Here is a 27,030-nt window from a genome sequence, read left to right as displayed (position 1 = left end):
AAATTTTCTTTATTTTTTATTGGGGTTTTCTCGCTTTTTTTTCTTTTGTTCGATTTGATTTAAAAATTACATTTATTACTAAAAATTAAATGGTTTCGGGACTGGGAAGGGCAAGGGGGCGGGGGGGAGTCGCTAGGCTTTTTTTCTGTGATTCTGAGTTGCCATTTTCTAGATTATAACTAATTAATTAAATGCTAGCACATATTGTTTTGCTTCTCTCGCCTTCTTCTTTTTTATGCATTTGTCGTTAATTTGATTTTGTTTGAATTTAATCATGTGTTTTTTGTTTTAAATTATTGTTTTTGTTTAAATTGCAATCGCGCACTCAGACACACATTCACGCACACTCACTCGCACTTTAGTTGTTAAACTATCAATTATTTGTTTTAGCTCTTGCTGTGTTTGAATTAAACTAGAGTGAAACACACGCACTAATTACCGCTTAAACTAGATTATGTTAATCCATAACTACGGCTACAGCAAGCTCGTCAGCGAATCGAATTTCGAGTCGCATTCGCCTTGGTTTCGATTGTTAAAAAGGGCAAAAAGGCTTCCCTTGACATTTGATGCACCTTCTGCCAGAGGACTCTATGTTAAAATGCTGTCTATACAAAATTTACACTTTAAGCAATTAATTCCCTTGGCTTAAAGGCCAACCATCTTGGTGAATAAAATTATATTGCACAATAAAAGAACGAAATTATTCTCTCTGTCTCTGGAAGGTGGGCTTCTCTTTTAAAAGTGCAAAGAAACATACATACATAAAACTGGAAAAAAAAATGTTACAAAAATTAAGAGGATTATTCCTTTTGCATTTGAGATCTGATTTTACTGATTTCTGTTGCTGGTTCTTTTTGCTTTTTGACTTTTCTACTCAAAAACAAAACACTCGAAAGAAACTCTTAAGATCAACAGCTGATTTTTTTCATTTTGTTTGATTTCATTTATTAATGATGTACTTTTTTATACGTTTTCATACTTTGTTGTTGTTGCTCACTACATATAGTTTACGTTAATATAGATAGATTTATACATAGTTAATTCGCTAAATTAAACAAAATTAAAGGACACGTTTCATACTCTCTCCTTGCTACTGTGATTGAGGAATGTTTTCTGTTTTTTAAGTATTTTTTTTTGTTTGTTTTCATTTTCATTTTAGTTTTTGTTTTGTATTTGTGTTTTTTTGTTCTTAGCTAGACTACATTTTAGAACGACTTTATTCACGTTGGTAAATATATATTTATATATTACGTTTAAAATGTACAAAACTTTACGCTTAACTTGCCAGATTTCTTGCTTTCGTTTCTCAATTGGTCATTGTTATGGATATTTTACAGGTTGCTATCATGGTTTATTGGCTAAGATATTGTGTGCTGCACCCCGCCGGCGAGGTCCTGCCGCTGGAGGAGATGCTGCTGGGCCTGTGCCTCCGCCTCCGCCTGCTGCTGGTGCTCCAGCTGCAGCTGGTGCATCTGCATCCCCAGTTCGGGACAGGAGTGCTGGTAGAGGGACTGGTGCTGCTGGTTCAGCTGATTCAGCTGGTTCAGCTGGTGCTGCTGCGTCCAGGCAGCCGAGGGCAGCTGGTTCGGATGCTGTTAGACCGCCGGCCAAACACTGTGGGTTAGAATGGCAAAAAATAAAAGTTATAAGATGGGCTTATAATTAGTATACGTGAATCTTTAAAATTACGTTTTTGTTATTAAAAGAGGATAGCCCCCAAAGATCACACAGCAATAGCAACACATTGGTCCAAAACACAAACACCATAATTTGTTTACTTAACTGCAAAAATTTTAAAAGTTAATGTTAAAATAAAAAAATAATTAAAAGCATAGCCTATAATGTTTTGTAATTAAAGGGAAGCTTAAAGGATTCAAAAGGAATAATTTCTTTGTTTGAAACTCCTATTTTGAAGCGAAATTAATAATACTGTAAAATGCTTGTATATTTAAAATCTAAATTATATCTTAAAAAAAAAAATAAATAAATAAATAAAATATTCAAAGTTTATTCCCAAAATCAAATCCGAATAAAACCTTTATTAAAATTGCGCATAAGCAGTGTGTTTGTTAATTTAAACTATTTTTTTTTTTTTTTGGCCATAGTGAGCTGATGGCAAACGATGCCTCAGCCAAACAGCTGATGCGCCGTTTACAACCAGATTGAAAGATCAAAAGCATAACAATGTCTGTGTGTAGTACTCACGTCACTAGTGATGGATTCGTCTCGGGCTGATACCAATACTGGGGCACATAGCCACCCATCTGGGGCGGCGGGTTGTGGTGGTGCGTCTGCGGATGTAGCGCTGCCGCGGGATGAGGTGGCTGTGGCGTCATTTGGGGCGGCGGCTTGTGGTCGATCCAGTGCGGTTTCTGGTCCCACGGCGCTTGCGTTGGCGGACTGAGGCCCGTTGGTGGGAATTCTGTGGGCAAATAGGTTGGTGATGAAGTGGTTTTCGGGGTGCGCTGCGTCGCTGGGCCGCTGGGCAGGCGAACTTACCAGGTGAAAGCTCGGACACGGGTGTACTCGATGGCGTTGGACTGTGTCCGGGAGGTAGATAATGTGAGGGTGAGCCGCTGTTCGAGCCACCGCCGTTATTACCGCCTGCAGGGTTGACAAAAAAATCAGGTAATCCATTAGTTACTGATTTTCAATGAGATAAGGTTCCATTACCGAACTCACCGCTGTGCATATGATTGGGACTATGCTGGCCGGGATTGGGTCCTCCGCCGCCCAAGGGCATGCCGCTGTTGGTGCCTGGACCCTGGGCCGCCTTCATCATCTTTTTGTACTTAGACCGGCGGTTCTGGAACCAGATTTTCACCTGCAAGCAAAGGTTGAGGCGATTAGCGTGAGAATTGAAAATTGGCCTCTGCGAATCATTGCTAATGCAATGCGACAGCATCCTTAATCGGGGCAGAACCCCACTAACAGATTCATTTACATTTACAGCTAGTGTTGCAGATACAGATACTAACGCTGGCAGCTTTTCAAACTGCCTTTCAATTGAAATTAAGAGTGAGCGTTTGTGAAAAGCGGCTGGCAGGAAAATGGCTCTATAAACTATGGATTTTGGCAGCGTGCGACACATATTCATGTCTTAATCGCAGCCAGCAGCCTGAAATGTGTGTTTCATCTGTTGCGAAACCCGTATCTTGAAAGCACTTGAAGCGTCGGCAGCCGAAAAGTATCTCGCAGATACATTATACTTTCAGTTTTCATTTCGAAGCTACCCAGCTGCTGGTAGAACTAATTGTGCGCTGAGCTGTGAGCTGTGAGTTGTGAGTTGTGAGCTGGCGGAGCACTTCACTTTTGAAAGCTAAATCCGAATCCGAATCTGAGTTTGTGTCTGACTCAGGCCCAGTATAAATATAGATACAAGCAGTAACAGCGCGTATCTAATGCTGCTTATGAGTATCTGCGCCTGCAATCTTGCACGTTGATTCTGCCATGGCTTCCACGTTGAGCCAACATTTTGTGTGTTGTGTGTGTTATTCAGTTTTTAGTTTTATGCACACGTACTCTACTCGTCGGCATTATAGATACAGCTAGACTATATGTTATAAACTTGCCCCGCCAGACGTTGCTCAAGGTCGTTCTTCGCGGTTGGCTGGATATTTGTAGCGCCGCTCGAGAGCTCGCTTTTTGTGTGTGTTTTGGCGAATTTCACTAGCTTTATTTTGCCCATAAAAACAGTTGCGAGGAGCCCCGGCTTTTATGTGCATTCCACCCATCGATTTCAATTAGCCGATAGCTACCCGAGTTGACTTTCTGTCTGTCTGTCTGTCTGGTTAATCGCGCCCCAATCCCAATACCAATCCCAATCGCAATCGCAATCCATTGTCGGATCATTGACATTGGTGGCCCCAAACTACGGTAGCCGAAATCCACGAGCAACTTTTTAATTTCCATTTCATTTAAGTGCTCAATCAAGCGCGAATCGTTATGTCAGTGCGGAGATCGCCTTACTTTTATATACCTTTTAGGCTACTGAAAATTCAGATCTAGCTACCTTTCGTTTTTCAAAGCAAAGGAACAGAATGAGTAAGAAATTGTCCATTTACACAGAGCTTTATATACATATATTTAGATGTTACGCAAGGCAGGCCAAGCGAGAAATCTGCGCTCAATGATAAAATGTTGTCGAGGTCTCAAATAAATAGTCACTCTTTTGGAAACATTTAATCAAACACTTTTCTATGTCACAGAGCTAAGCAACTGTCAAAACTAATGGCCAGCAGGCTCTCAATTGTCAGCTTTAAAGCTACACCAGCGAATGTTGTATATGTTTTTGTATATGTACAAACAAAACGCGATAAGCGAAATATCAACTCAACAAGTTCCCCTTTTCTTTGGCGAAGACGACGACGAAAAAGTTAGCATGAGAGTAAAAGTGTATTTCGAACAGACAGAAACACAGACTGTCAAATGTCAATCAGCCTTATGCTGTTCGAACCACTTTCGCATGGACAAATATGGCACAATAAAAAAGCGACAAGAAATTAGCATGTCACTGTGTCAACTCCGTAGCGAGCATACACAACCACAACAGATCGAAGCTGTCTGTGCCAGGCATTATCCTTTTAACCCACTTCGATTCAGATGGTCGGCTGGTCAGCTGGTCAGATGCTTGATCACTTCCGCAATATGTCACTTTCCATATAATTTATGCAGTCAAACGCTGAATTGATGGCCAGCCAAGAGTCTGGCTCTGAAGGCAGATTACGGATGGGTTTTATGACGACAGCCAGGCGCTCCAGCTAGATCTTCTCAGATGGGGAGATGGAAGATGGAAGCAAAAGCCACTTGCAGCGGGCTTTCTAATTGCGAGCACTTGCCGTTGGAGCCGATGCCAATAAAACCCAGCCACAAAGACACACCTGTGTGCCCCGGCATCTTGCATCTGGTAACTGGTAACTGGTTCCATGGGGCATTGCCAAATGTGTCCCGACTCGGCACCAGCACCAGCACCAGCACCAGACTCAGGCTCTAATTCATTTGACAGTTGAGCATTTAAAACGTGGGAAAAGATAAGCCAATCCGTAGTCGATTGATTTGTGTGGGATCTCTGGGCAAAAAGGTTTTCCTATCCGCTTTTCGCGGAAACGCCATTCACGTCATCGCCGTTTTTCGTTATTCGTAAGTACTATATTTTCCCTGATAAATCATAGCGCAACTGGCTGACCGCCCCTTGCCAAGTCATAAACCAGAGAAGCAGCCCTCCTTCTGCTGACCCAACACCCAAAAACTTACGGCTTTATTAGCCAAAGCAGCTGGGCTAGATGTGCTAGTGCTAAGTAAATAGTAAATGGTGAATGGTGAATAGTGCATAGTGAAGACGGCTCGGACACGGATGCCTTGGCTTAATGACACCGACACCGCCCCAAAAACAGGTCATGTTGTAGAGTCCGCTGCTCTCCAGTGGGAGGTGGACTCGCTGATGATTTTCAGGAATATAGGCAGTTTAAAAAATATATTAATCATCAAGCTTAAAGGGTAAACTGCGGATTTTTTAAATTTTAAATTGTACAAATATTTTTTTATTAAGTATAACTATCATGTTATACATCCTTAATCAACATTATTACAGTTTTTTGTTTTATATGATAAAATTCCCTCGAGTTTTTATCGCCACAAAACAACACTTACTTAGAGATATAAACATATATTTGTATATTATTTAATATTAATTATTATTATAATATAGTTATAATAAAGTTATTATATTATGCCGAAAAAAAATATCCTACTTTTATACGCTGCAACGGGGGGTGGGCCTTAAAACAGTTTTGGGTTGATATGATAAAACTCGATCGTATTCAGAATAGTAATATAAGAAATAAATACCTTGATTTTCTTCTGTCTACAAATATCAAATTCCAATTTAATAGGGTATCTGAGCTTCTTTCTTTTGTCGGCTGGATATTGCAAATGCATTTCCAACTCGAGCCGCCAACGATGTCTGACTAAAAAAACAACAAAAATGTTTATGGCTTTTCCCCGCCAGCGGCAGCAACAACAAAAGGACCCACAACAGCAAGAGCAACAATAATCGGCAGCAGCAGCAGCAGCAACAACAAATGGCAAGGCATGAAATGGTCTCAGTTTTGTTGCCACAAATTTATGGCTACCAAACGGAGTTTTCCCCTCATTGTTCTCAGCTTGTTGCTTGTTATGTTCGCTGATGTTGCTGCTGCCGCTTTGGTTTTCATTCATAAATTCCATGCAACAAGATTTTAGCATTTTTGCAGCACATTTTTGGTGCGAGAAATTTCAATTTGCTGGTCAAAGCGGTTAACATGAAAAACACTTTTCGGCGGCTTCTTTTTTCGCTTTTCGCGGTGGCTTTGAATTATAGCTCGCGACCGGGGGCATTGTCTTAGCCGTTGATTAATGGCTAAAAGGCGATTACCCGCTTGGCCGATTATCGATTTCCGATCGGCATTTGCAGGCGCCAAATGTGGCGGAACTCATGATTTCCTCCTAATTTGATGCCCTAAACGGGCCACTACGCATACGCCCTGTGGCCTGTGGGTCGCAGGCCGTATCACTTTCGATTGATTTTGATTTTCGTCTCCGGTTCAGAGCCAGCCACTTTTATGGCCAACAACTTTCCTTTGAGTCACAACAGCAGCAGCAGCACGCGCCAGCTGACCAAACGACCAAACGGTTTCAATCGCACTGCAATCGCCAGCAAAACGCGTGCAACTCGCGCGCGCGGCAATTTTTAATTTATGCACAAGAGAAAAATCGTAAAAAAAAAGCACAGAAACCATAAAAATTTAAATAGGCGATAGAGATGGAGAGGTCGAAAGAGAGACAGGGACAGGGACAGGGACAGGTAAAAATCTGAGCTGCTGCGCGAAATAAAATTTTGATTTATGATCTTGTCGCTGAAGTTGTTCGTCAACAGCCGACGACGGCAAGTAGCGTGTTTGTTGTTGTTGTTTGTAATTTGTTGTTGTTGTTGCTCGGAGCTGCTGAAGCTGCTGTACAAGTTTGTTGGCGCAACAAGTGCTTTCGGCCAGTATAACTCAACTCAACTCAATTCATTCGCCGTCGGTCGGTCAGTCAGTCATTCAGTCATTCATAAAAGTAACAGCCGCGTGGCACTTTTGATTTTGTTGCCGTTGTTGTTGCTATTGCTGTTCACTGTGTCTTTATTTTGGTAAGCCCATGTTCATGCCTGATTTTTATCTGCGAACAGTAAAAAGCGAAAAAGTAAAAGCCAACAAAAACGCATTTAATATATATTTCTCTCTTACCGAAATGAATAGCGAATGCGCGATTGGGAGCGATTGTTGCTGCAACAACGGCAACAACAGCTATTACATGCAGAAAAAAGCATTTATAAAACCAATCATTTAATTGTTAAGACTCTCCTTGACTATCAAAAATAGTTAGTTGGCATGAATAAAGAAAAATATTGGCAAAAGGAGGAACTCAGGACTGATAACTGATAATATCACCACTGGACAACAAAATTGTATTTATTTTGCTGTTATTTATTTTTCGAAGAGATAAAGATTTAGAATATGAGTTTTTAAAGCAACAAAGATCAAATAATATTATTTTCTAATTTTTTAATTATTTTAACACTGTTCAAGAAACGAAAAAAAACAACAAAGTTATACAAATTCAGAAATGTACTTGTTAAAACAACAAAGTACTGACAATATTATTGTTTTTCTACTATTTTAATTGATGTAATACATTTCTATGGCCAAAAAATTATAGTAAATAATGATGTAAAAATGTTTCAATGCTGATTTTACAAATGTGTGCATTTTTTCTGTGTGTATTGCGTGTGTTGTGCTGAAGGCAACCAGTTGGGATGAGATGGGATGGGCCCACCCCCAGCGCAGCAGAAGATACTGTGCTGCCTCATCCTTCTTTCAGACCACAGAGAAAAATATCAGCATATTTCTTCCACCGCTTCTTGGCTCGTACCCACCCCCCACTCCACACCCACTCCACCCCCACTACAACCCCTCTCCCCACTACATGCTCTTTTGACTGCCATGGTTGACGGATTACGCAACTTGCCGGCCGTAGCATTTTCATTTTATTATTGTTATTATAAACTCTCCGCATTGTCGGTGGCGTTTTTCATTGTGCTTGGAAAATTTGTACATTGCATGCGATTGTTTGTTGTTATACGCTCCGTGGCAGCACCACCACCAACAACAACAACAATATGAGCCCAACAAAAAAATTTGTTTATAATTTTGAATGCAGCGAGCAGCAGCAGCAACAACAGCAACAACCATCGCCGCGAGGCAGGCAATGACTTCGAAACATATACAACAATGCCATGTCGTGGCAAAAAAAAGAAAAAAAAAAGAGAGAAAAAAAAGCTACAAAAAGTTTTCTTTTGAAAAAGGTTTTTGTGTTTCCCGTGTGTCGGACCTGCCCTAGAGTCAAGTGTCACGCACACTCCAAGCTCCAGCCTCAACTTTCAGCTCATTAAAGTCAACGCCGCATGCTAAAGTCAGTTCAAGTTCGCTGCCTAAGTCTTTCGTTCTTGTTAGCAAGGAAAGAGATGGCACTATGGCGGATGGGGAAAGGGAAGGAGGGGGCAGAGCAAACAGATATGTACCTTGGCCGTTTTGGAAGACGTGCAACCAAAGTGATTTCCAAATAAAATCGTTGCGGGCTGTTTTGGGCAACGCCTTCCCGAAAAACAAAAAAAAAAACAGAAAACAAAACAGTAGAAAGGAAAGCGGCAGCAACAGAGTTTCAACAAAAAACGCTGCAAGGCTTCAAGGCCAACAACGCAACAACGCCTTGAATCTTTAGCTACCCAGCTAACCAACTCTGGAGCTACAATATTGCTGCCAGCAAATGAACGCAAGTTAACACCGGCCGATGCCGATGCCGATCCAATCCGGTCCGGTACGGTACGGTACGGTCCGGTCCAGACCTCAGATGATGCGATGCCGCCAAGCAAATTGAAAGCAAATCGATGACCACGTTCAAAGTTGAAACACGTGGCAGCCACTTTTGACCCCACGGCAAACTTGTGAACTTGTGGCAGCTTGTTGCTGCAGCTACTGTAGTGCCGGCAAATACCTTTTCTACACCCAACAACAAAATTTGACATAGAAACTTAACTACTGCTACACGAATTTTAAGAAGTTTAAATTGTCTTAATAAGGTGAGTAAATAAATGAAAGTAAAACTTATGTGGTTTAAACTAAAGCTTTAGACTAAAGTTTTAGAGTGAAACAAAAAAGGATAGGGATTATATTATTTAGTAATGAATTGATACTTTCTTTTTTAAAAGTATCTGTAGTTTATTTTCAGGACACTTTTATTAAAACTAAACTTTACAATTTTTTTTTTGTGTAATAGTTGTAAACTCCTGCTGCATTTAAAAGTTCAGTGGGCCTCAGTGGAGCTCATTGGGCATGGGGATGCAAAGCATGCAGGTCGACTGACCATTTTTGGGTCATCGCCAGTGCGCTTCTCCCCCGGGGCCAGCGCATGTTGTCCCCGATCTTTATCAATGGAGCCGGAGAAGGAGCTCGATAGAGTCACCATGAATGAAGCTCTTGGCCATCTCGGCTAGATTCATTAATTTATGCATATATAGGCAGTGGCGGTGCGTAAAAAAAGAATGAGAAAACCTGAAGTTAAAAGACAGCGGAGCTCCATCCTTCAGTTATGAGCTGCGCCGGCGGTGGCAAGCCTCTGCTTAATAAACAATAAATATGCAATTAAGCAAGGCTGCTGCTGCTGCTGCTGCTGGAAGAGCTGTTTATATAAGATCCATCCACGTTCTATAGCCACTCTAACAGCAATTAACTCGGACTTGGAGTGGACTGGAACGAAGCCATCGGCGGCGGCTGCTGCTAATGAGAATCGTTCAGCGACGAGTGAAACAATTTTTATAGCCATCCAGCCATACATATATATACATAAATGAAGACATTGATCTAATTTCTAACATATATAGCCATGATGTCTCAATCAGAGCATTTCACCAACTTTCCGACGAGCTTTCGACCTCAACTCCGCTTAAAATCATTTTAATTACGTTATCTAAGCCTGCCTTTGGTAACGGAGTTGGCTGTGATTCTGGCTAAATCGATCTAAAATTGGAGCCGCATGCCAAGTGCCAAATTTAGCCGCTGCCAAGGACAAATCAAACTAACTCAATTAGTACCTACTCTACGGTAGAGACAGTTATGCCTGGGCTTGCCATATCCAGACCCGGCATTCACAGAATCGATTAATGTTCAGAGACTGGCAATGAGCTGGAGCTGGATCGGGATAGGGATCTGGCTGTGGATCTGGATGGTTTGGTTTGATAGCTGGATGACGCTCATCCGGCCCAAAAGCGATTGCCAATCGGACTTCTTGACGCGACTAACTTGCATTGTGCAATACAGTGCTGTTGTCAGATCCGGAAACTGTTCCCATGTTTGCTGCCAATGCGAATGCGAATGCGAGCCATTGAAAGTAAAAAGCTAAAAGCAAAAAGCTAAACAACTCTGCTGATCGCTGAAAAACGCCCCAAAGCAACGTTCAATGCGGTTCTGACTGACTGGCATGCAATGCGAATGAGAACTTTGCTGCTTTTTTTTTTAGGTTCTTTTTTTTTTTTTTTTTGATTCACCTGCAAAGCCTTGAAATTTTGTAATTCTAATTTGCCGCTGCTGAAACACTGACTCAGTTCAGCTTCAGCTTTTGTAATCCATCAGCCGCAGCAGTCGCAGCAACAAAAATTATGATGGAAAAAAAATCATCAGCAGCAGCAGCAAAAGTCGCAGCTGACGTACAAAAATTGTTCAACAATAAATCGGCGGCAGCATTTGATCAGCAATTGTCAAGGTGAGATTCTAAGCAGATACAAAAACCATACTGGCAGCAAAAACAACAATTGCAGTTTCAAGTAGTGGTTGCCCAAAGGGGGCGGAAAGAGGGGCGTGTACATACTATGGCATATACTATATACTACATATACAGCTTTTTTGAAGCCAGTCTCGCTTACTCAGACAGTCAACTTTCTGCCCAGTTTAAAACGTTTTTTACAGTCACTGCAAAATGTTAGTCATGTCTTATTAAGTAGTGTTTTTCAGCATGTAGCAAGTGACAGTATAGATAATTTGGCAATATGTTTGGTTAAGTCATTAACTTTTTGAGAAGAAGGAAAAGACTGACAAACTTTTTGGCCAAGCTTGGAAGATTTCCGTACAGCTGCATGTAGGGGGAAATCCCTAGACATGTTTAATATTAATGTGATTCTTGTGAAATAATAAATATATAAATATTCAATCAAGCTAGACTTTGCACTGGACCCTAACAATAGACGTACGTAGAATTTTTTTTAAGAGAAGTGGGGGATTCCCGTTTGGGGCTGAAGCTAAAGCTTGGGAAAGGAAACTCCCCCAGTGACTGCACTTTCAATTGCCATAGCAGCCATCAAATCAACCTCAATTAGATGGCCCAATTATAAGCATTGTCCAAGCAGCCATGGCCACATCCATCCCATAACCAAAACGAAGTGCATTCGAAGGAAGGCATTTTCCGCACGGCTAACCAGATTCCCGAGCGAAATTAAATGAGACACATTGTGAGTGAATCCACGGGGGCAGAAATCATTTTTGTGGTCAGAGTCGGAGTTAAAGTCAGATCCAGATAATGACAAACAAAACTAGGGGGAAAAACGTTAACAAAAAAGTGTGGCGGCTAATTGTGCAATTTATATAAGCGCATTCTTTTCACTGTCGTTTGTTTTTTTTAGTTTTGTTTTTGTTCGGTTCGGGGCTTGTAATTTAAATATTATTCGTTGGTGTCTCTCTCACTCTCCGCCTTTTTTTTGAGTCGGCAAAATGAAATCATGGTCAACTGACTATTATTTGTCGCTTACACACAGTTTTCCTATGCATTTTCACAGCGAGATCATGATAGTGCTGGCTGAAAAAAAAACAACTAAACAAAACAAAAGAGTGGAAAAAAAAGAGCCGAGAGTTAACCAAGCGTTAAAAGTTTGTTGTCTCGCTATTGTTGCCGTTTTGGAGGGGGGGGGGTGGGGACGGAAAATCTCCAAGGAAAATTCAAGCCAAGTTGATTTCCGATCTCCCACCCTTTGAGTCTGTAGGAAAACCCGGCTTTAATTGGTGTCAGAGTACAAGGCTGGGGTGGGTGGTTGAGCATGTTAAAACGGGAGATCAGGACACTCGATTCCGGCTAATTGGCATAGCGCTTACAAGGCCAAACAAGTGCAGAAGGGTTGCGGCTTAGTTCGATATCTGCAAATTTGAGAACCAATTAAAATATGAAACCCGCTTTGGCATCGTCTGCCTACCACCACCCACTGGAGTTCCCAACTATCTGAGCAGAAAACCGTCTCCTGGCGTCGCTGAAAAACCAGTTAAGCCGCTGCGTCCATGTCTTGGCAATAAAATAATAATTATTATTATTATCGCATCGGCAACGGAGAAATCTGCCAGGCAGGGGCATCCTTGGCTCCGACTTGTTTACCTTTGCAACGCGGTGTGTCAACAAATGAGACCGTAATTAACCCTGCCCGCCTCACTCGAATTGTTGGCCAATAGTCGGCTATCTGAGATAGACATAGTAGTATGCTCGGCACTCCAGCTATGCGCAATAGTCGTTAAACTTTATTTATTTGAATACTCTCACTTGACCAGGCCAATAACTGGCCTTCCCCTTCCCCTTTGCTGCTGCCATAAAGCATTTTGTAATTTCCTGAGCGTTGCGTACGATTTTGATCGAAACACTGACGGATGGGGCAGCAACTGGAGCCAAAGACGAAGCCAGTTTGAGCATTTTGAAAGCTGGCAATATTGTGAATGAAACGCGAAACTTGCTTTCAGCACAGGGACCTCAAGCTGGGTGGAAAGGCGAAATTGGATGTCCGTGATGAGCCGATGCTAATGGCGAGAGGAAGCCGTAAATGTTGGCCATGGAATTAGTACAGGATATCTGTGCGAAAGGCTTTAAGTTTACATTTTCGTTTTTGTGGCACGAGGATGTTATAAATGTAAGTTTTTACGAGCATTTACCACACAATCGCAATACGAAACTGTTCAAAATTGAGTGCTTTCTAGCTGACAGCTATTTTCGTGGCTTACTCGTTAAGTAAAAGGGTGAAATGAATTCGTAAATAAAATATAACAGGATGAAGGAAGCGTTTTTTATATATCCTTGATCAGTATCTATGGCCAAGTTAAACTAACCATTTCCGTCTGTCTATGTGTTCGTCCTTATAAACTTTTAAGGCCACAAGATTGGGATTCATCATGAAGGTTCTAATTAAGCCAAGTCTAAAGCGCACAAATCCTGAAAGTCTGGCATGTCAAGCTGTATTTGTTTATTCGGTTATTATCTATTGACTCGCACAACAATTTTCCAAATCAAACCACTATTTTATTAGTAATAAGGATAAATGTAAATTTTTGAAAATTCGTGGTGATGGCGCCACCTAAAACTTGATTGTTTTATTTGAAATTGGTTAGTTTTTTTTTTTTTTTCTGCATTTTGGCACAAGTCTGATGTAAGGAATCATTAGAGCTTTCAGTAAGCTGGGATCATCTTTTTTTTGGCACGCTTTGTGGGTCAATTTGTGTTTCGGATGGATCTCTACCTGACACAGCGAATTATGTCAACTGCAATCGAGATTGCACAAGCCGCACGTAAGCACTCATCGCAGCCATCTGCGATAGATGTCCGCTGTCCGCTGTCCGCATGTGTCCGTTTAGCTCTTGACTGGCGTTAGATTGAGCTCTCTTCAAAATGCAAATGCGGTCAGCGGAGAAAGGCGGAGAAAGGGGCAGTAGGGGGCTAAGAGGAAGGGAGATGGAGAACCGCTGGTGAGAAATTGAGAAACGAGCCCATGAGCTGCGTCTCTCGCTCGTTCGTCGAGCCATGCATCATTGTTAATGGCAACTTGTTTAGATGTCGTATGTCGTGGTGTTGCTGCCGTCGTCGAATTGCTGTTATTGCTGCTGCTGCTACTACAGCTCAGTAGTGCTGTAGTGCTGTAGTGCTGTAGTACCAGCATCAGCATTGATCAAACTTAATTCAAAGTTCCTGTTACGAGAGCGACGGTGCAAAAATTTCGAAATATTGAGGCAGGGAATCGTGGTGTTGCTGCTGCTGGTGGGTCCACTGCTGCCGATGTTGCTGCATTATGCGTGCGATTAAGACGCGAGTGCGGCTGCTTAGTTACATCGTATTATGTGCCATAATTTAATTGACATTGCTCGCGTAAATCAGGCAATCACTGAACTGATATACGATGTGTTGTTGCTGTTGTTGCTGCTGTTGCTGTTGTTGCTGCTGCTGCGACGCTGACCGCAGCATAAACGAACGTGAGCTGAGCATTTAAATGCGGTCAGCCAGTTTTTCATTTTTTCTCGCTTAGCCGTTGATACTAACTAGACACTTGTATTATTTAAATCAAGTTGTGCTAGTTTTTTTCTTAATACAATAAAAACGCGCACAATTTTTTTGCCACTGCCATCTCGTCGTCTGCTGTACTGTGCTGTGTGTGGTGTGTGTGTATTATAGCATTTGATGTGGAAATTAATTTAATTTCGTTACAAGTATTTTGTTTGCCCTGGAATTCCAGCGAAGTATCATTTTGGGTTTCTCCGCGGAGTCCATGACCTTTGGCGCAATACCAGAGCATTGGCCACGTCTCACGTTAGGGGTGGAGCAGCAGACTTATCGCAGCTCTGCAGCTCTAGACTTTTGAAGCTCTGCAGCTCTGCAGCTCTGGATCTCTGGAGAGAAGCCCCAGCCAAGCGAAGGTGTGCACCGTGGGCGATGCGTCTGCGTTTGCGTCTGCGTCGTCATCAGACTAAGTCTGCTTTGCGTGCAGCGGAGATTCGCGAAGCCGCAACAACAGCAGCAGCTTAAAATACACTCAGACACACCACACCACACACACACACCAAACACACACTCACTCGGGCGGACTCATAAAGCAGGCGTTGTTGATTTTTGAAGACAGGCCCGAACAGAACCGCAGACCCACGGAAAAAGGTTGCTTGGAAGTTCAAGGGACCAGTAAAAAAATAAGAAACACGCCTTTGAAAAAATAATACAAGTTTTTAAGCTAATAAAGTTACAAATTGGTTAAGGTACTGGGCTTAACCAAACAGCCAATAGGATAATGAAAATAAAGAAATATATAATAAGCTCAATATAATATCCTAATAATACTCAAAAACTCATATCCTAGAAATATTGAAGAATAACTCAAATAATAGTGTAAATAGTGTAAGTTATATTTATTCTCCTCTACATCTTTACACTTTTTATATTAAGGAATACTTTTGAATTGTTGTATATTTCTTTTTAATAAGCTTCAATGATTCGTGCCATTTCAATTATAATTTTCAATCAAAGAAAAGTTAAACTAAGTTTTAGAGTATTTATTTGTATTTGTTGTATGTATGCCAATAATCCGTTAAATTTAAAGGCAGCATGTAATTTTAAGTTAAGTTAAGTTAAGCTAAGCTCTAGAGTATTTATTTTCCAACAGCTAATAAATAAACGTATCTACCAATATTTTTTGCTTGGCCTATTCTTCAGTTTCTTGGGTCTTTTGCTCCCACAAGCGCCGTTTTGGCAGTTCGTCTGCCAAATCCTTTGTTTTCAGCCAGCGTGGCCTCCTACAAAAATTTCGTGGCTTTTGTGGCTGTCGTTGTTGTTTTTCGCCCTTTTTATAGTAAGAGCCTCGTCGGAGGAACCAGATCAAAATGCGCCGATATGAGCTCATAAACACGCAGTTTAAAAGTATTTTTTATTATTTTATTTCATTTTTGACTTTGCAGGGGTTTTTGTTCCTTGTATTTTTTTTTTTTTTCTTTTCTTTAGCTGGGGCTCAGAGACGCGAAGCCTGTTGAAAAGGGGTTCGCATGGACGGACTGTACATACAGTTTTGTCTGGCGCTGTCAGCTGGATTCTTGGCTTTTTTTGGGGGCATTGAAAACTTTTTTGGGCAATCCACTTGAGCCTCGTTCTATGTAATTATTCAATTAGTCGGGGTGCAAAAAAAAGCGAGCGAGATAGGAAGCAAACAGTAGCCGAGATTTTGCTCTAATTGAAAGTTAATTATTTTCCGAATGCTTTGTATATGCTACTACAGTATAGTATACGGGCCATGTGTGTCTGGACTCCGAGAGCTCATTAACAGTCACCGGATGCACTTTCAAATCAAGCGAACAGCAAGTGGCCAAGTGAAAGATGCAACTGGCAAACGAGTTTTTTGCTGCCGAAGACCCAGCAGCAGCAGCAAAAGTAGCAGTAGCAGCAGCAGCGGCTAAAAAATCATAATAAAATTACCATAATTATTAAAAAAAAAGCTGTAAAACAGCAAGCAGTATGCCACAGTTTTTTTTTTTTTTTTTGCGCAAATATTCTTGGCTGCTTTGGCTACTGGCCGGCAGGTGTTAGAACGGACAAGTTGCTGTCAGCTCGGCACAGACTTTAAGACTTCAAGACACAAGAACCGAATTGTATAACACGCCCCAAAAAAGAACCCAACCAACCCACCGCCCCCTGGCTGAAGGCCATTAAGCCGGGCTTGGTGTTTGTGCAACGCATAAATCTTAGGGCATTGTGCCTGAATGGTTTGTTTGCACGTCCCAAACATTGGCGTGCTCGCTATTTGGCGGACTAGCCTCTGTCCAGCTCCTGAAACTGAACTGAACGTGGCCAAATCAATAAAAAACTTCCGTTGCTCAAACGGCGAGGGCGGTTTTAATTAACACGCGGTAAACAGGGAAAAGCGAAAGCGGCCAAGACTCACTTACTATACTAAATGTATATGCACCCCAAAGTGCAGTCATAAATTCAGGCTTTTGGCCAACTGTTTAACCCTTTAAAGGCCTGCGGCTAGGGAGAACCGAGATAGACCAAATTGATTGTGTCGCCGGGGGCGCAGGGGGGCGTGGCTATTTGCTTAGCTGCCTCGATTGACAGCTGCCACAGTCGCTGGAAGTTTGGAAAATCAGGAAACAATGGGTCGGGCCGGTCGGTCGGTCTAGGCTCTTACAAAAAAGGAGAATTTATTGCACAGCCGCCGTGTGGCACGCCCGTTCTAGACTTTGGTTCACCCTGCCCCGCAGATATTCAAATATGTATCTTGATAAACAACTTGCGGTGGAGCAACACCCACGCCACCAAAACCAATACGAAGTCAGCCACAAATACACACACACACACAGCCGAGGGTCTTCAACTTGTTTTACAAGTTTTTCTTTACAACATTATTGTGCCGCTCTCCCTCTCGCCGTTTCGAAGCACATGAACTTTCGTGGCACACTAATTCAATTAGGAAGCCCACGCCCACTATCAATAAATTTCTCAAAACACGAGACTCTACTCAACTCGTCTCGACTCATTCACGGCTCTGTTTTCGCGAACGCTGCTGCTGGTTGCGACTCATCTGGAAAACCATTAAATAGAGCAGTGGCAACTAGACGAACTGGGCATCGAGTACAAGTACGAGTACGACTATGAGTACTTGACTTGGGTGGGTGTTGCCTGTGACAATGACGTGCCCCCTGTCGCGGGAAAAAAAAAAAAAACAAAAAACAAAAAACGCAAAACCAAACAGCAACTGAAACTGAAAAACTTTTCACAAAATTGACATTGACACACGTGGAGGAACAGCACAAAAAGAACATTACAATATTGCACATACGCCCGAGTGGCGTGTTGTCAAGTGAGCGGGTCACAGGCGTAGGAGGTTGTTCGCGTTGTTGTTGCTGTTGATGTTGATGTTGCTATTGTTACGTCTTTGCGGCCGTTGTCTTGGCTCGTTTGTCAGTCAACATTAGAGGCATGTCAACAATTCAATTGGGAAAATGCTAACTAACCGCGGGCGCAGCCGACAAAATGGCCCAAAGGATCCTTGCCCGCAGTTAAATATGGTGTGTGCAAGAGTGGTATGGGAACTCCTCGCTCTTGAATATCTTAATTTGGGACTTGTTATTTTTCTTGTTCTATTGGGTATAAAATAAGGTTCCCGAACCGATATTTATATGCTGATTTCAAATAGTTTTCTTCAATTTTGTATTTAATTTAGTGAAGGAATGTACTGTGTAAGTAGTTTAAAGTTTAATTCTGAAAAGCATGGTTGAACTGTTAGTAGTATTTATTTGGCTTATCAAAATGTCAATTGAGAATTGATTAAAAACAACTTTTTAAAATTTCATTTACGGCCGTATCTCTTCTATAAATTGAATATTGTGTTATTCTGTATAAAAAATGTAATTAAAATGTTGTCAGAAAACCCTGCAATGTTTGTATTTAAGACTATACTATCTTTGTTAAAATCATAACCCATGCTCAAAAAGGGGCTAGCTGAGACTTTCTCGTTCATCAAAGATCTGTAACTTTTCTACCTTTAAATGAAGTTAAATAAATGTGTAATTTATAACTAACATATTTTTCTAGCTCTAATATAAGTTAATCAGGCCAAGATGGCCAGAATTCGAGGGTTTGAACTCACCTGCGTTTGCGTGAGGCCCAGACTCGCCGCCAGCTCGGCCCGCTCGGGCAGGGCCAGGTATTGGGTCCGCTGGAAGCGGCGGTTGAGCTGCTGGAGCTGCAGCGAGCTGTAGATGGTGCGGGGCTTGCGCATCTTCTTGCCCTTGCCGTTGACGCGGAGGCCGGAGTCCTCGCATTTGTCCGAGATTGAAAAGTCTGCGGTGGAGAGGGTAAACAATGCGATGAAAGGAGCAGTCTGTAAATGGCAGGCCACTGGCCACTGGTCAATGATGAATTTATAATCAGGCTATGGAATTATGGCCCGAATTGCCATTTGCCTTTTTTGTGTCCGCATGCACCAAATGCATATTTATGAGTGAATTCCCGCGGCAGCTGGAATGCATGAAACTGTTACATTTATGGACCTGAATTAATTGCAGCCGCATCGCTTAGAAATCGGGCAGCCAAGCTACGTACTAAACGCTCTGCCCAGATATCGATTCGTTAAGTAACTTGTAAATGTCAACGAATTAGCGTTAATTGCTGAAACGAAAGTTCAAAGCACTCCACGACGGAGTTGTCCGTTCGGCTCATAAAACTATGATGATGATCGGTCGGCCACCACTCAAACTCAAGTTCAATGAGCGGCGACAGCAACTGTGTGTTGACGTTGCTAATTGTTCGAAAATAACACACGGAGCCACCAAACACAAACTATTATTAAATGCCAAATATGCCTACAGGTGTGTATCTGTATCTATATCTGTATATATATATGTACCTGTATCTGCCATCAGAGTGTTGGTGGTGTCGGCTGTATATATTTTTGGCGCCCAAGCAGGCAGCACGTGCTGCACACTCTTAATGACAAAATGGCAAGCCTCACTCGCTGTCACCTCGACCACCCAGCTGCCCATTAGTCAGCCAACAGTCGACCGTCGACTGTGCTGTCCTGGACAGTCGCCATTTGGCCATTTCACTCGGCCATGGCCACACATTCGTCCATCAGAGAATGGTGTAATTAATTACGCCAAACGAAGGCCTAATTACCACAATTATAATTACAAACAACTGGGCAGCCAGCTGGGGATCTGGGAATTCCTTCTAACGATCAGCTGCTTTGCAGATCATCTCTGGGCCAGGTCTAAACGCTGCGAGTGAGTTTCAAGAGCAAGTGCACCAAGGTTAATTGGCCCACGTTGCGTATGAGTGACGAAAGTCAAAGACAGCAAAGCGAGGCTGAATAAAGCGTTGGCGTTGTCGTTGTCGTTTTTGTTGCTGTACTGACGTTGTTCACATCCCCGACAATGGATAAAAATGAATTGCTTTTCACTCACCGAAAAGCGAAACTGCTCAACCAAAACGCATCGAAATAGCAACAAAATTGTTGAACAAAATACGAGAGACAGCGGCATTAGCAGCAACAACTAATTGTCACAGTCAAGCGCGCAATTATGCCAGAGACTGGGAAAAAATGTACCAAAAAAACAAACATAAAGAACACAAAAAGGAGAGATGTAAAAATAAATAAAATGGGAAAATTGCACCTACGTGGATGAGCAACAAAGAGACTTCCCACAGCTTCAATAGAATATTTTTGGTGGGAAGAAAAAGTAACTAAAATGCTAACAAAGTTACAAAAAAAGCACAAAGTTCAAACTAATACTTTACAAACCTGAAGGAAGTAGTTTTAACATGTGTAACATGTGTTTCATTATTGAAACTTATATTAATATTTTTTCTTTCACAAAAGGCGCGGTAAAAAATTAACCCATTATGAAGACCCCCTCTAAAAAATTTAAAATGTGAGATTAAAACAAAGCCCAAAAAAATAATTACTTTGTGAAAGGCTAAATAAAAAAAAATATAATAAGGAATAAAAATAAACAATTTACAAAGAACAAAAAAGAAGTTAAAAGTTAAAAAACTAAATACTTGAAAGAAAATTAAAACAAAATATTTTAGAAAATTTATTGTATTTTCAAACTGATTATGAAGTAATATAAACGTAAACGTGATGTAAAACTATAAAAACAACTGAAAAGAGTTAATTTTAATAACGAGGCTTTAACAAATAATCAATTTTTTAAATTCAGAAAAGGAATTGATAGTAAAACAAAGGAATTACTTCTAAGAAAATTAAATTTTAAAATTTTAGGATGTATTGATTTTTAAAACTGATTGTTCTTTAACCCATTGAAAGTCAATAAAAGTGAAAAACACTAAAATCGTAAGGGGTCGATGAAGATGAAGCCAAACCTAATTGAGACAAGTCAAACTTGAAGTCAACGGGGCAAACAAAACACGCGAAAGATGACAACAATGGCACTCGACGAGCGTTGAGCTCTCGAGTTGAAGTGTCGCCAAAAAAAATAGACAAGGAAGCTGCCAAAAATTGATGTTCGAGCTGCGAACAGAAGACTTGCGCAATCGCATAGCGCAGATCTCTTGGGCATTATATATAGGATTAGGATTATAGTTAAGAATAGGCGTAGAACTACTTACCATCCTTGGGTGGACTGGCGCAGGGCGGGGCGTAGCTGCCCAGGTGGTAGCCGGAGTAGGAGTTCTGGTGCATGGGCGGGAACGGGTAGCCGAGGGCACTGCGCGGACTCGGGAAGCCGGAGTCCTGTCCGCCCTGCGGCCCGAAATGCTGATAGGTGCTCCGAATGCCGCCGTACCTGGAATGCCGCAAATGCAAATGGAAAATATAATCAATACGGGGGGAAAAATAGAGTACTCGGGCTGTGAATGAATCGTGACCGGGGGGATACACAACTTTTCCTCCTTGCGTGTTTTGTCTACACTTTTCACTATACACTATTCACTATTAAATTCAAACGTCGGGCCAGGAAAATATCACACAAGTGAGCCCAAAATGTTTCATGTTTAATGCAAAAAGCGTCGAAACGAAAACTTTTTCTCTCACAACAAAAAATTAAGGCTGGCGCAGAGGCAGGAAACTTTTGCCATGACTTCATTTACACAAAACCAGAATCAGAACCAGAAACGAAAACCAAACCAAAGCCCGAACTTGATGCGGCGTTATAATATATATCAAAGAAAAATCAATACAAATGTCAGAGTTTCTCTGTTTTAGTTTCGGTTTTCGGTTTTGACTGTATAGAAGTTCCGTTTGAAGTCCCGCTCGCTTGCGGTAAATATTTTGTTAACACTTGGCGGACGAAACAGTTGAGCAAGTTCCCATGCATTATGTTCGTATCGGGTTCTAACGAATTGCATGAAATATTCAATGCTCCCTTGGCCCCTGGAACACGGAAACGGAAGCGGGCCAAGAGCGGTAGAAACCGCAACGGACAGTGGATAGCGGACAACATGGCTGGGAGTCGTTCCTGGAACGGAGAAAAGACGTGGCCAAAAGACAACTCCTGAGGGCTGGGCAACCAAGCATTCCAAGCCCAACACGCACAAATGACAGAGCAGCTGAACGCGGAGGAAAAAACCGCAAAAGCCGAGAATGCAATAAAATATGTATAATGAAAAATCGAATCGTGCGTTGGGAAAACAATTTGCGGCAGCAAACAGCTCGTTCGTTCGTTCGCCAAATGAACGGCAACAGTAAATAAAATTACTAAGGCCCGACTTCTACCCTTTATAATGTGACGGAACCAGAAAAAGAAACAGAACCAGAAACAGAACCCTCCGGATCAGACGCTTTATTTAGCACACGGCTCCCGGTCCGTTTAACTATACTTAATTGAATTTATTTTTGGCTTCCGTTTGCCGGCCCAGGCACCAGCATAAACATGAACTGTAAGCCGGGAAATGCAGCTAAAATGATTTTCTTAATCAAAAATAATAACGCGAGACCCCAACACGGGATCGATCCACAAAATCGTTGTACGCGAATTGTGAGTAAGTTAATAAAGCTCAAATTTTCTATGGGTGTTTTGAGAGAAAAAGAAAAATGTTTAATTGTATTCTGGGCAGCACTTGTTTTTGGAAAGCTTTGATTTTACAAACTGTATAACTCCAATATATAAGAACCCAAATGATTTAATACATATTTAAGACTGATTTTTAAGTGCTTTTATGTTTCTTATTTAAGTACTCAAATTCGCTACAAAACAATTATTGAAAGATAACATATTTTGCAAAAATAATTGGTTGTCTAATTTTTAAAAGACCATATATAACAATAATATTTTCCAGTCTAAATTTTATGTTGTACCTATATTTTTTTTAACTATGTAAATTTGCTACAACATTTTTAAATGACCTAAGCTTACACTTTTTTAAAGACTTCAAGTTAATGATACAAAGTTTAAGTGTCTATAAAAAAACTAAATTGAAGTTTTAAGCCATACATAAACAGTATATTAAACTGTTTTGATATCCAATGTAAAAGCAATTTGATTTTGATTCTCTTTGAATCTTGAAAGAGCTAAAGTTTTAAGTCAGCTAAGCTTACTCTGTTTTAAACACGTCAAGTTGGCGATATTAAATATTTTCTTCACTAGTGATTAAAAGTATAAGTGTCTATTAAAAAAATATAGTTCAAGTTTTCAGCCATACAAAAACTATGTTAGATATAAAAGATTTGATACCCAATTTAAAAACCAATTTGAATAAGAGTATTTTTGAAACTTGAAAAAGATTGGATCTATATCACTCTTTAGATTTATTAGAGAGATTTAAATTAGAGTTTTGGGAACGCCCTGGCCACCAACTCCTTTGTTTTGCATTCGGGTGTGGCAAATATTCCGCCAACTTGATTGAGTTCGGATAAGTTGGTTAGGCAAAAGCCTGGCAAAAATGACAGACTGTATACTCCTGATACTCCCCAATGTAGCTTCCCAACTACATCCACATCATGGATCTGGGATCTGGGATATTGGACTTTTGGGGCACACTCACCCGGCGGCGGCGTGCTGCTGCAGCTCCACGAAGGCGGACTTTCCGGGAATGTTGATGCCGGGCGTGACGCTGGCCGCCGTATTCCCGCCGTCCATGTACTTGGGCGTGTGGGGGGCGTCGGGGGCGTCCATGCCGGACTGGGGGGTGCTGGGAGGCCCCTCGTAGGGGCTCCCGAGGTCCGTGAAATTAAGCGTGTTGGCGCCTATCGAGGCCACTTTATCAAGAATGTTGACGGCTTTTCTAGGGGATGCGCGCACGGAAAGGAGGCTTCGCAGCGATCCGATGGCGTTGATCAGCTATAGCTATAGTTGTGTATCAATCAATGTCTTGACTTCAGTTCAGTTCGTTAATGATTTGGTTAAGAACTTTCGAGCGCGTAAATCCTTTTTAGCTGGCGCGGAGGCACTTTACTCAGCACTGGCACTCAACTTGTTTGCACTTTCTCCGCAGCCCGCTATCTCGGCTTTCTTTTATCACTTGGATTTCTGGCTGTGCATATTTTTTTGGGTAAAACACGATTTTAAATTTCGCAATATCGGATCCGAATCAGTCTGAATCAGATCAAATCAAATTGAATCACTGTCGAGGCCGCGACGGATCATTCATCAATCGACGCTAAAACGCAAGAACGCAACAGCGCAACAACAACGCAACAACGACGGAACAACGACGGCAATTCAGCGGCAAGAACAGCGGCGACGACTGCCCACGAACAAAGTGCGTATACGACTAGGTGAGGTTTTCGCGGCGCGGTTGCGCGAGACTTCGACTCGTTTGCGCTGTCGCTTTGCCGCCCTGCCGCTCTGTGGCCGTAGTGTGCGAGTGGGAAGGCGGCCATTGGGTAGCCATGCATCAAAGCAGGACGGCTGCTGTGGCCCGAACCTTTTGCAGCTACTCTCGCGTGGCATCGCCAATCGGGTGGTTTGCAACCGGTTTTTGTCGGTGGTGTCTCTGTGTGGTGGTGCTGAAACCGCACCAATACCATAAATATCCCTATGAGAGAGGGATGGTTGTGGTGAAGTATTGGGCCCCCCTTTCCCCCCTCCCCGCTTTTGTACCACTCGTCAACTTTGTCTAGGTCTAGGGCCCGCATTGAGATTGAGGCGTGGCCTGTCGCCTATCGCCCCGCCGCCCATCGTATCCCCATGGTTTTTGGGGCGACTTACAGCATTTATATGCAAATAGCAACGGGCGGGGGGAAGGGGCACTGCCCATGGAAAGTGCAAATATTTTGACGTTTTAAATAATGTTGATTAAATGCAAAGGTCTCAATTATTAAATTGATTGTTGAACCTGTAATTTGTCTTCTTATTTAACCGCTGCTCGTTTCGGGTTTTATTTTTGGCTCGTTTCCAAACTGAAACTGTGGCACACGCATTGCGATGGGTAATAAACAGTTGCGGAAAACAGACGAATTAAGTTAATGATTTGTTTACGTTTTACAATCGCTGGGAGTTTGTTTTTGGGGAGGTAAGTTACTTGCGTTGGTAAATGTGTATGGCAAGTTGTTGTATCATTTTTAATGGGGATTTAGCTTCAATTTACAACTCATTTATAAGATGTCTTAAAGTCTCCTTGTGGTTTGGCACTGGTGGCGCCACCTAGTGGCCGCCTTTGGCAGCGTCAAACCAGTCTAACGGGCCAACCTGCTCACCTGTCAAAAACTCACACACTCACACACATACCTGTATGCACCCAGCACGCCCCCTGCTGAGAGCGGATCCTCTCTCTGTCTAGCCACGCCCCCTTAAGCGTCACCATAGAGAGCGAAGAGCGGAGAGCGCGCGCAGGTCCAATTCAAAATGGCGTCCTTTTTAGCAACATAATGTCGCTTTGTGGCTTTTGGACCAAGCGACACAGGCCATTTGTTCGAACGGAGTTTTTCATTCACAAGACAAAGTCGCAGACCGGAGAGAACAGCGGAATTTGTACCTTTTTGAGTTGGAGCGGCGGTAAAGCGGTCCCCCTTCTCTCTCCTCCTCCTAACCTGACAGTTGTCACCTGAGAAGGATTTCCGCTAGAAGTGGAAAATATGCATATTCATGAATCGGAGCGACGGCGCAATTAACCAGAACCAGAGTGCCACAAAAAACCGAATAAAGTTTATTATCTTAAAATAATATATTAGTATCGAGAAGGCAGCGATAATTGTGCGCCTGATCCAACTGAAATGTTAAATGATAAATGTTAATCCCTCGTCCGAACTGGATCGCACTGACCTGGTCGGCTGCACTGCACTAATTTAAGGGGAACAGAACTGTTCAAATGCACGTAATTGTTGCAATTACCTAATGAAATATTTATTAAATGCAAATTATGATTAGACCGAGTTCAGCAGCGGCAGCGGCAGCTACTGTTCCTTTTCCCACTAAAGGCGCTTTAACTGTGTGTTTGTGTGTTTTTGCAAGTGTGTGTATTTGCCCCTCTTGGGCCGCGATTAATTGGCCATAAATCAAAATCAAATTACAGCCACACGAGACACGTGCAAATATGTCAAACAAACACGTTTGCAAGTCAATCAGACGGGCGAATGAATTTATCAATATGTCGCAGATGATCCCGCCACATAGATTAATCAGATACAGCGTATCGATTATATAGATTATACAGCTTAAATAGTTTATTAGTTTACTTATTATTAATATAATTTGTTTTAGTGGTTTTTACAATTTATTCAAAGGTATTAATTTCTCTTGTGAATGTGAGCTTTGCATATATTTTAAAGTTTGTATCAAAATAAAGTGAGCTTTTAAAAGTTAAATAATGGCTCCGGGTTCAGTACATACAAAAAAATATTCAAATGTTGTCCTCTTTATGTTATGGGTTCTAAAATCTGTTCAGCAAGGGTTGCTGTATGACTTCATGTATATATAAATGAAGAGCTTCCTTCTTCTAAGTCAAATATTTTGAAATACCTATTTATATAAAAACATAAGAAAATACTAGCTTGAATTTTATTTTCTATAAACCATAACTGAAACATTCCTTTTATTGGGAGTATTATGTGCCATAAATAATTAAGCTAATGAACATTTTTCTCGCCAGCTTTACTATTGACCTAGTCAACTTCCCTCCTTGACTCGCCAAAACCCTTTGACCTTTTCCATTTATTGGCTTTTCTCATTACTAAAGAGATTAACATAATTCTACTTGATTGCATTGCAAGCCATAAACAAACAGGAAGAAAAGCCAACCTCTGAGCTTTACCCATTTTGGTATCTCACTTGACCAAGAAATCACTTCCAGAAGCGAGCAAATACGGAAGCCAAATCGATTTTATTACCAAACAACATTAATTTCCAAATTAAAGCCAAGAGCGGGCATTTGGACAAATGAGACGATTAATTTTCGAGCCAAAGAAAACCCAAGGAGAAGACCCGGGCCGAGCCAAAGAAAATGAACGGAAAAGTGGAAAGGAATCGAAGGGGAAAGCGCACGGAAACACCCACGAAAATGCAAGCGACGACGACCAAAAGTTCCCAAACGAAATACAATTTATCATTTAAATAATAATGTGCCACAAATGACGGGACGAGTGAACGTGAACGTTAACGTTAACATGAACGTGAACCCTTGTGCGAGCGAAAGAGCATAAATCAAGAAAGAGATGGCAAAGAGCTAGCTTCTGGGGGTTGCTGTCGACCAGTTGGTCGAACCGACCAACTCAATGAAATGGAA

At 41.7% G+C, this 27,030-nt stretch overlaps 1 protein-coding gene across 2 annotated transcripts; it reads right to left on the bottom strand.

The window, feature by feature from the left end:
• On the bottom strand, positions 1-24,068 carry LOC128253947 (homeotic protein distal-less). Of its 2 annotated transcripts, none has more exons than XM_052982665.1 (7): positions 23,353-24,068; positions 20,980-21,155; positions 18,497-18,690; positions 2,674-2,824; positions 2,500-2,604; positions 2,206-2,422; positions 1-1,614 (listed from the first exon to the last, which is right to left on the bottom strand). In XM_052982665.1, exons 1-7 carry the CDS (start codon positions 23,481-23,483, stop codon positions 1,596-1,598), a joined length of 993 nt encoding a protein of 330 aa, XP_052838625.1. In that variant the 5' UTR covers positions 23,484-24,068; the 3' UTR covers positions 1-1,595. The 2 variants fall into 2 exon arrangements, with proteins under 2 accessions (XP_052838625.1, XP_052838626.1); XM_052982666.1 differs by having other exon boundaries at positions 2,683-2,824.
• Between the last annotated feature and the right edge of the window lie 2,962 nt (positions 24,069-27,030).

Source organism: Drosophila gunungcola (assembly GCF_025200985.1).
Source record: "Drosophila gunungcola strain Sukarami chromosome 2R unlocalized genomic scaffold, Dgunungcola_SK_2 000004F, whole genome shotgun sequence".
In the NCBI taxonomy this organism is placed as follows: Eukaryota; Metazoa; Arthropoda; class Insecta; order Diptera; family Drosophilidae; genus Drosophila; species Drosophila gunungcola.
Note: the sequence above shows the minus strand (reverse complement) of the source record. Positions and strands in the feature narration are given on the sequence as shown.

Coding starts and splice junctions, on each gene's coding strand:
- LOC128253947 (XM_052982665.1), bottom strand. CDS start 23,483: ATGGACGCCCCCGACGCCCCCCACACGCCCAAGTACATGGACGGCGGG. Junction 21,156..23,352: donor CAGCAGCACGCCGCCGCCGG/GTGAGTGTGCCC, acceptor GCGGCATTCCAG/GTACGGCGGCATTCGGAGCA. Junction 2,423..2,499: donor CGTGTCCGAGCTTTCACCTG/GTAAGTTCGCCT, acceptor ATTTGCCCACAG/AATTCCCACCAACGGGCCTC.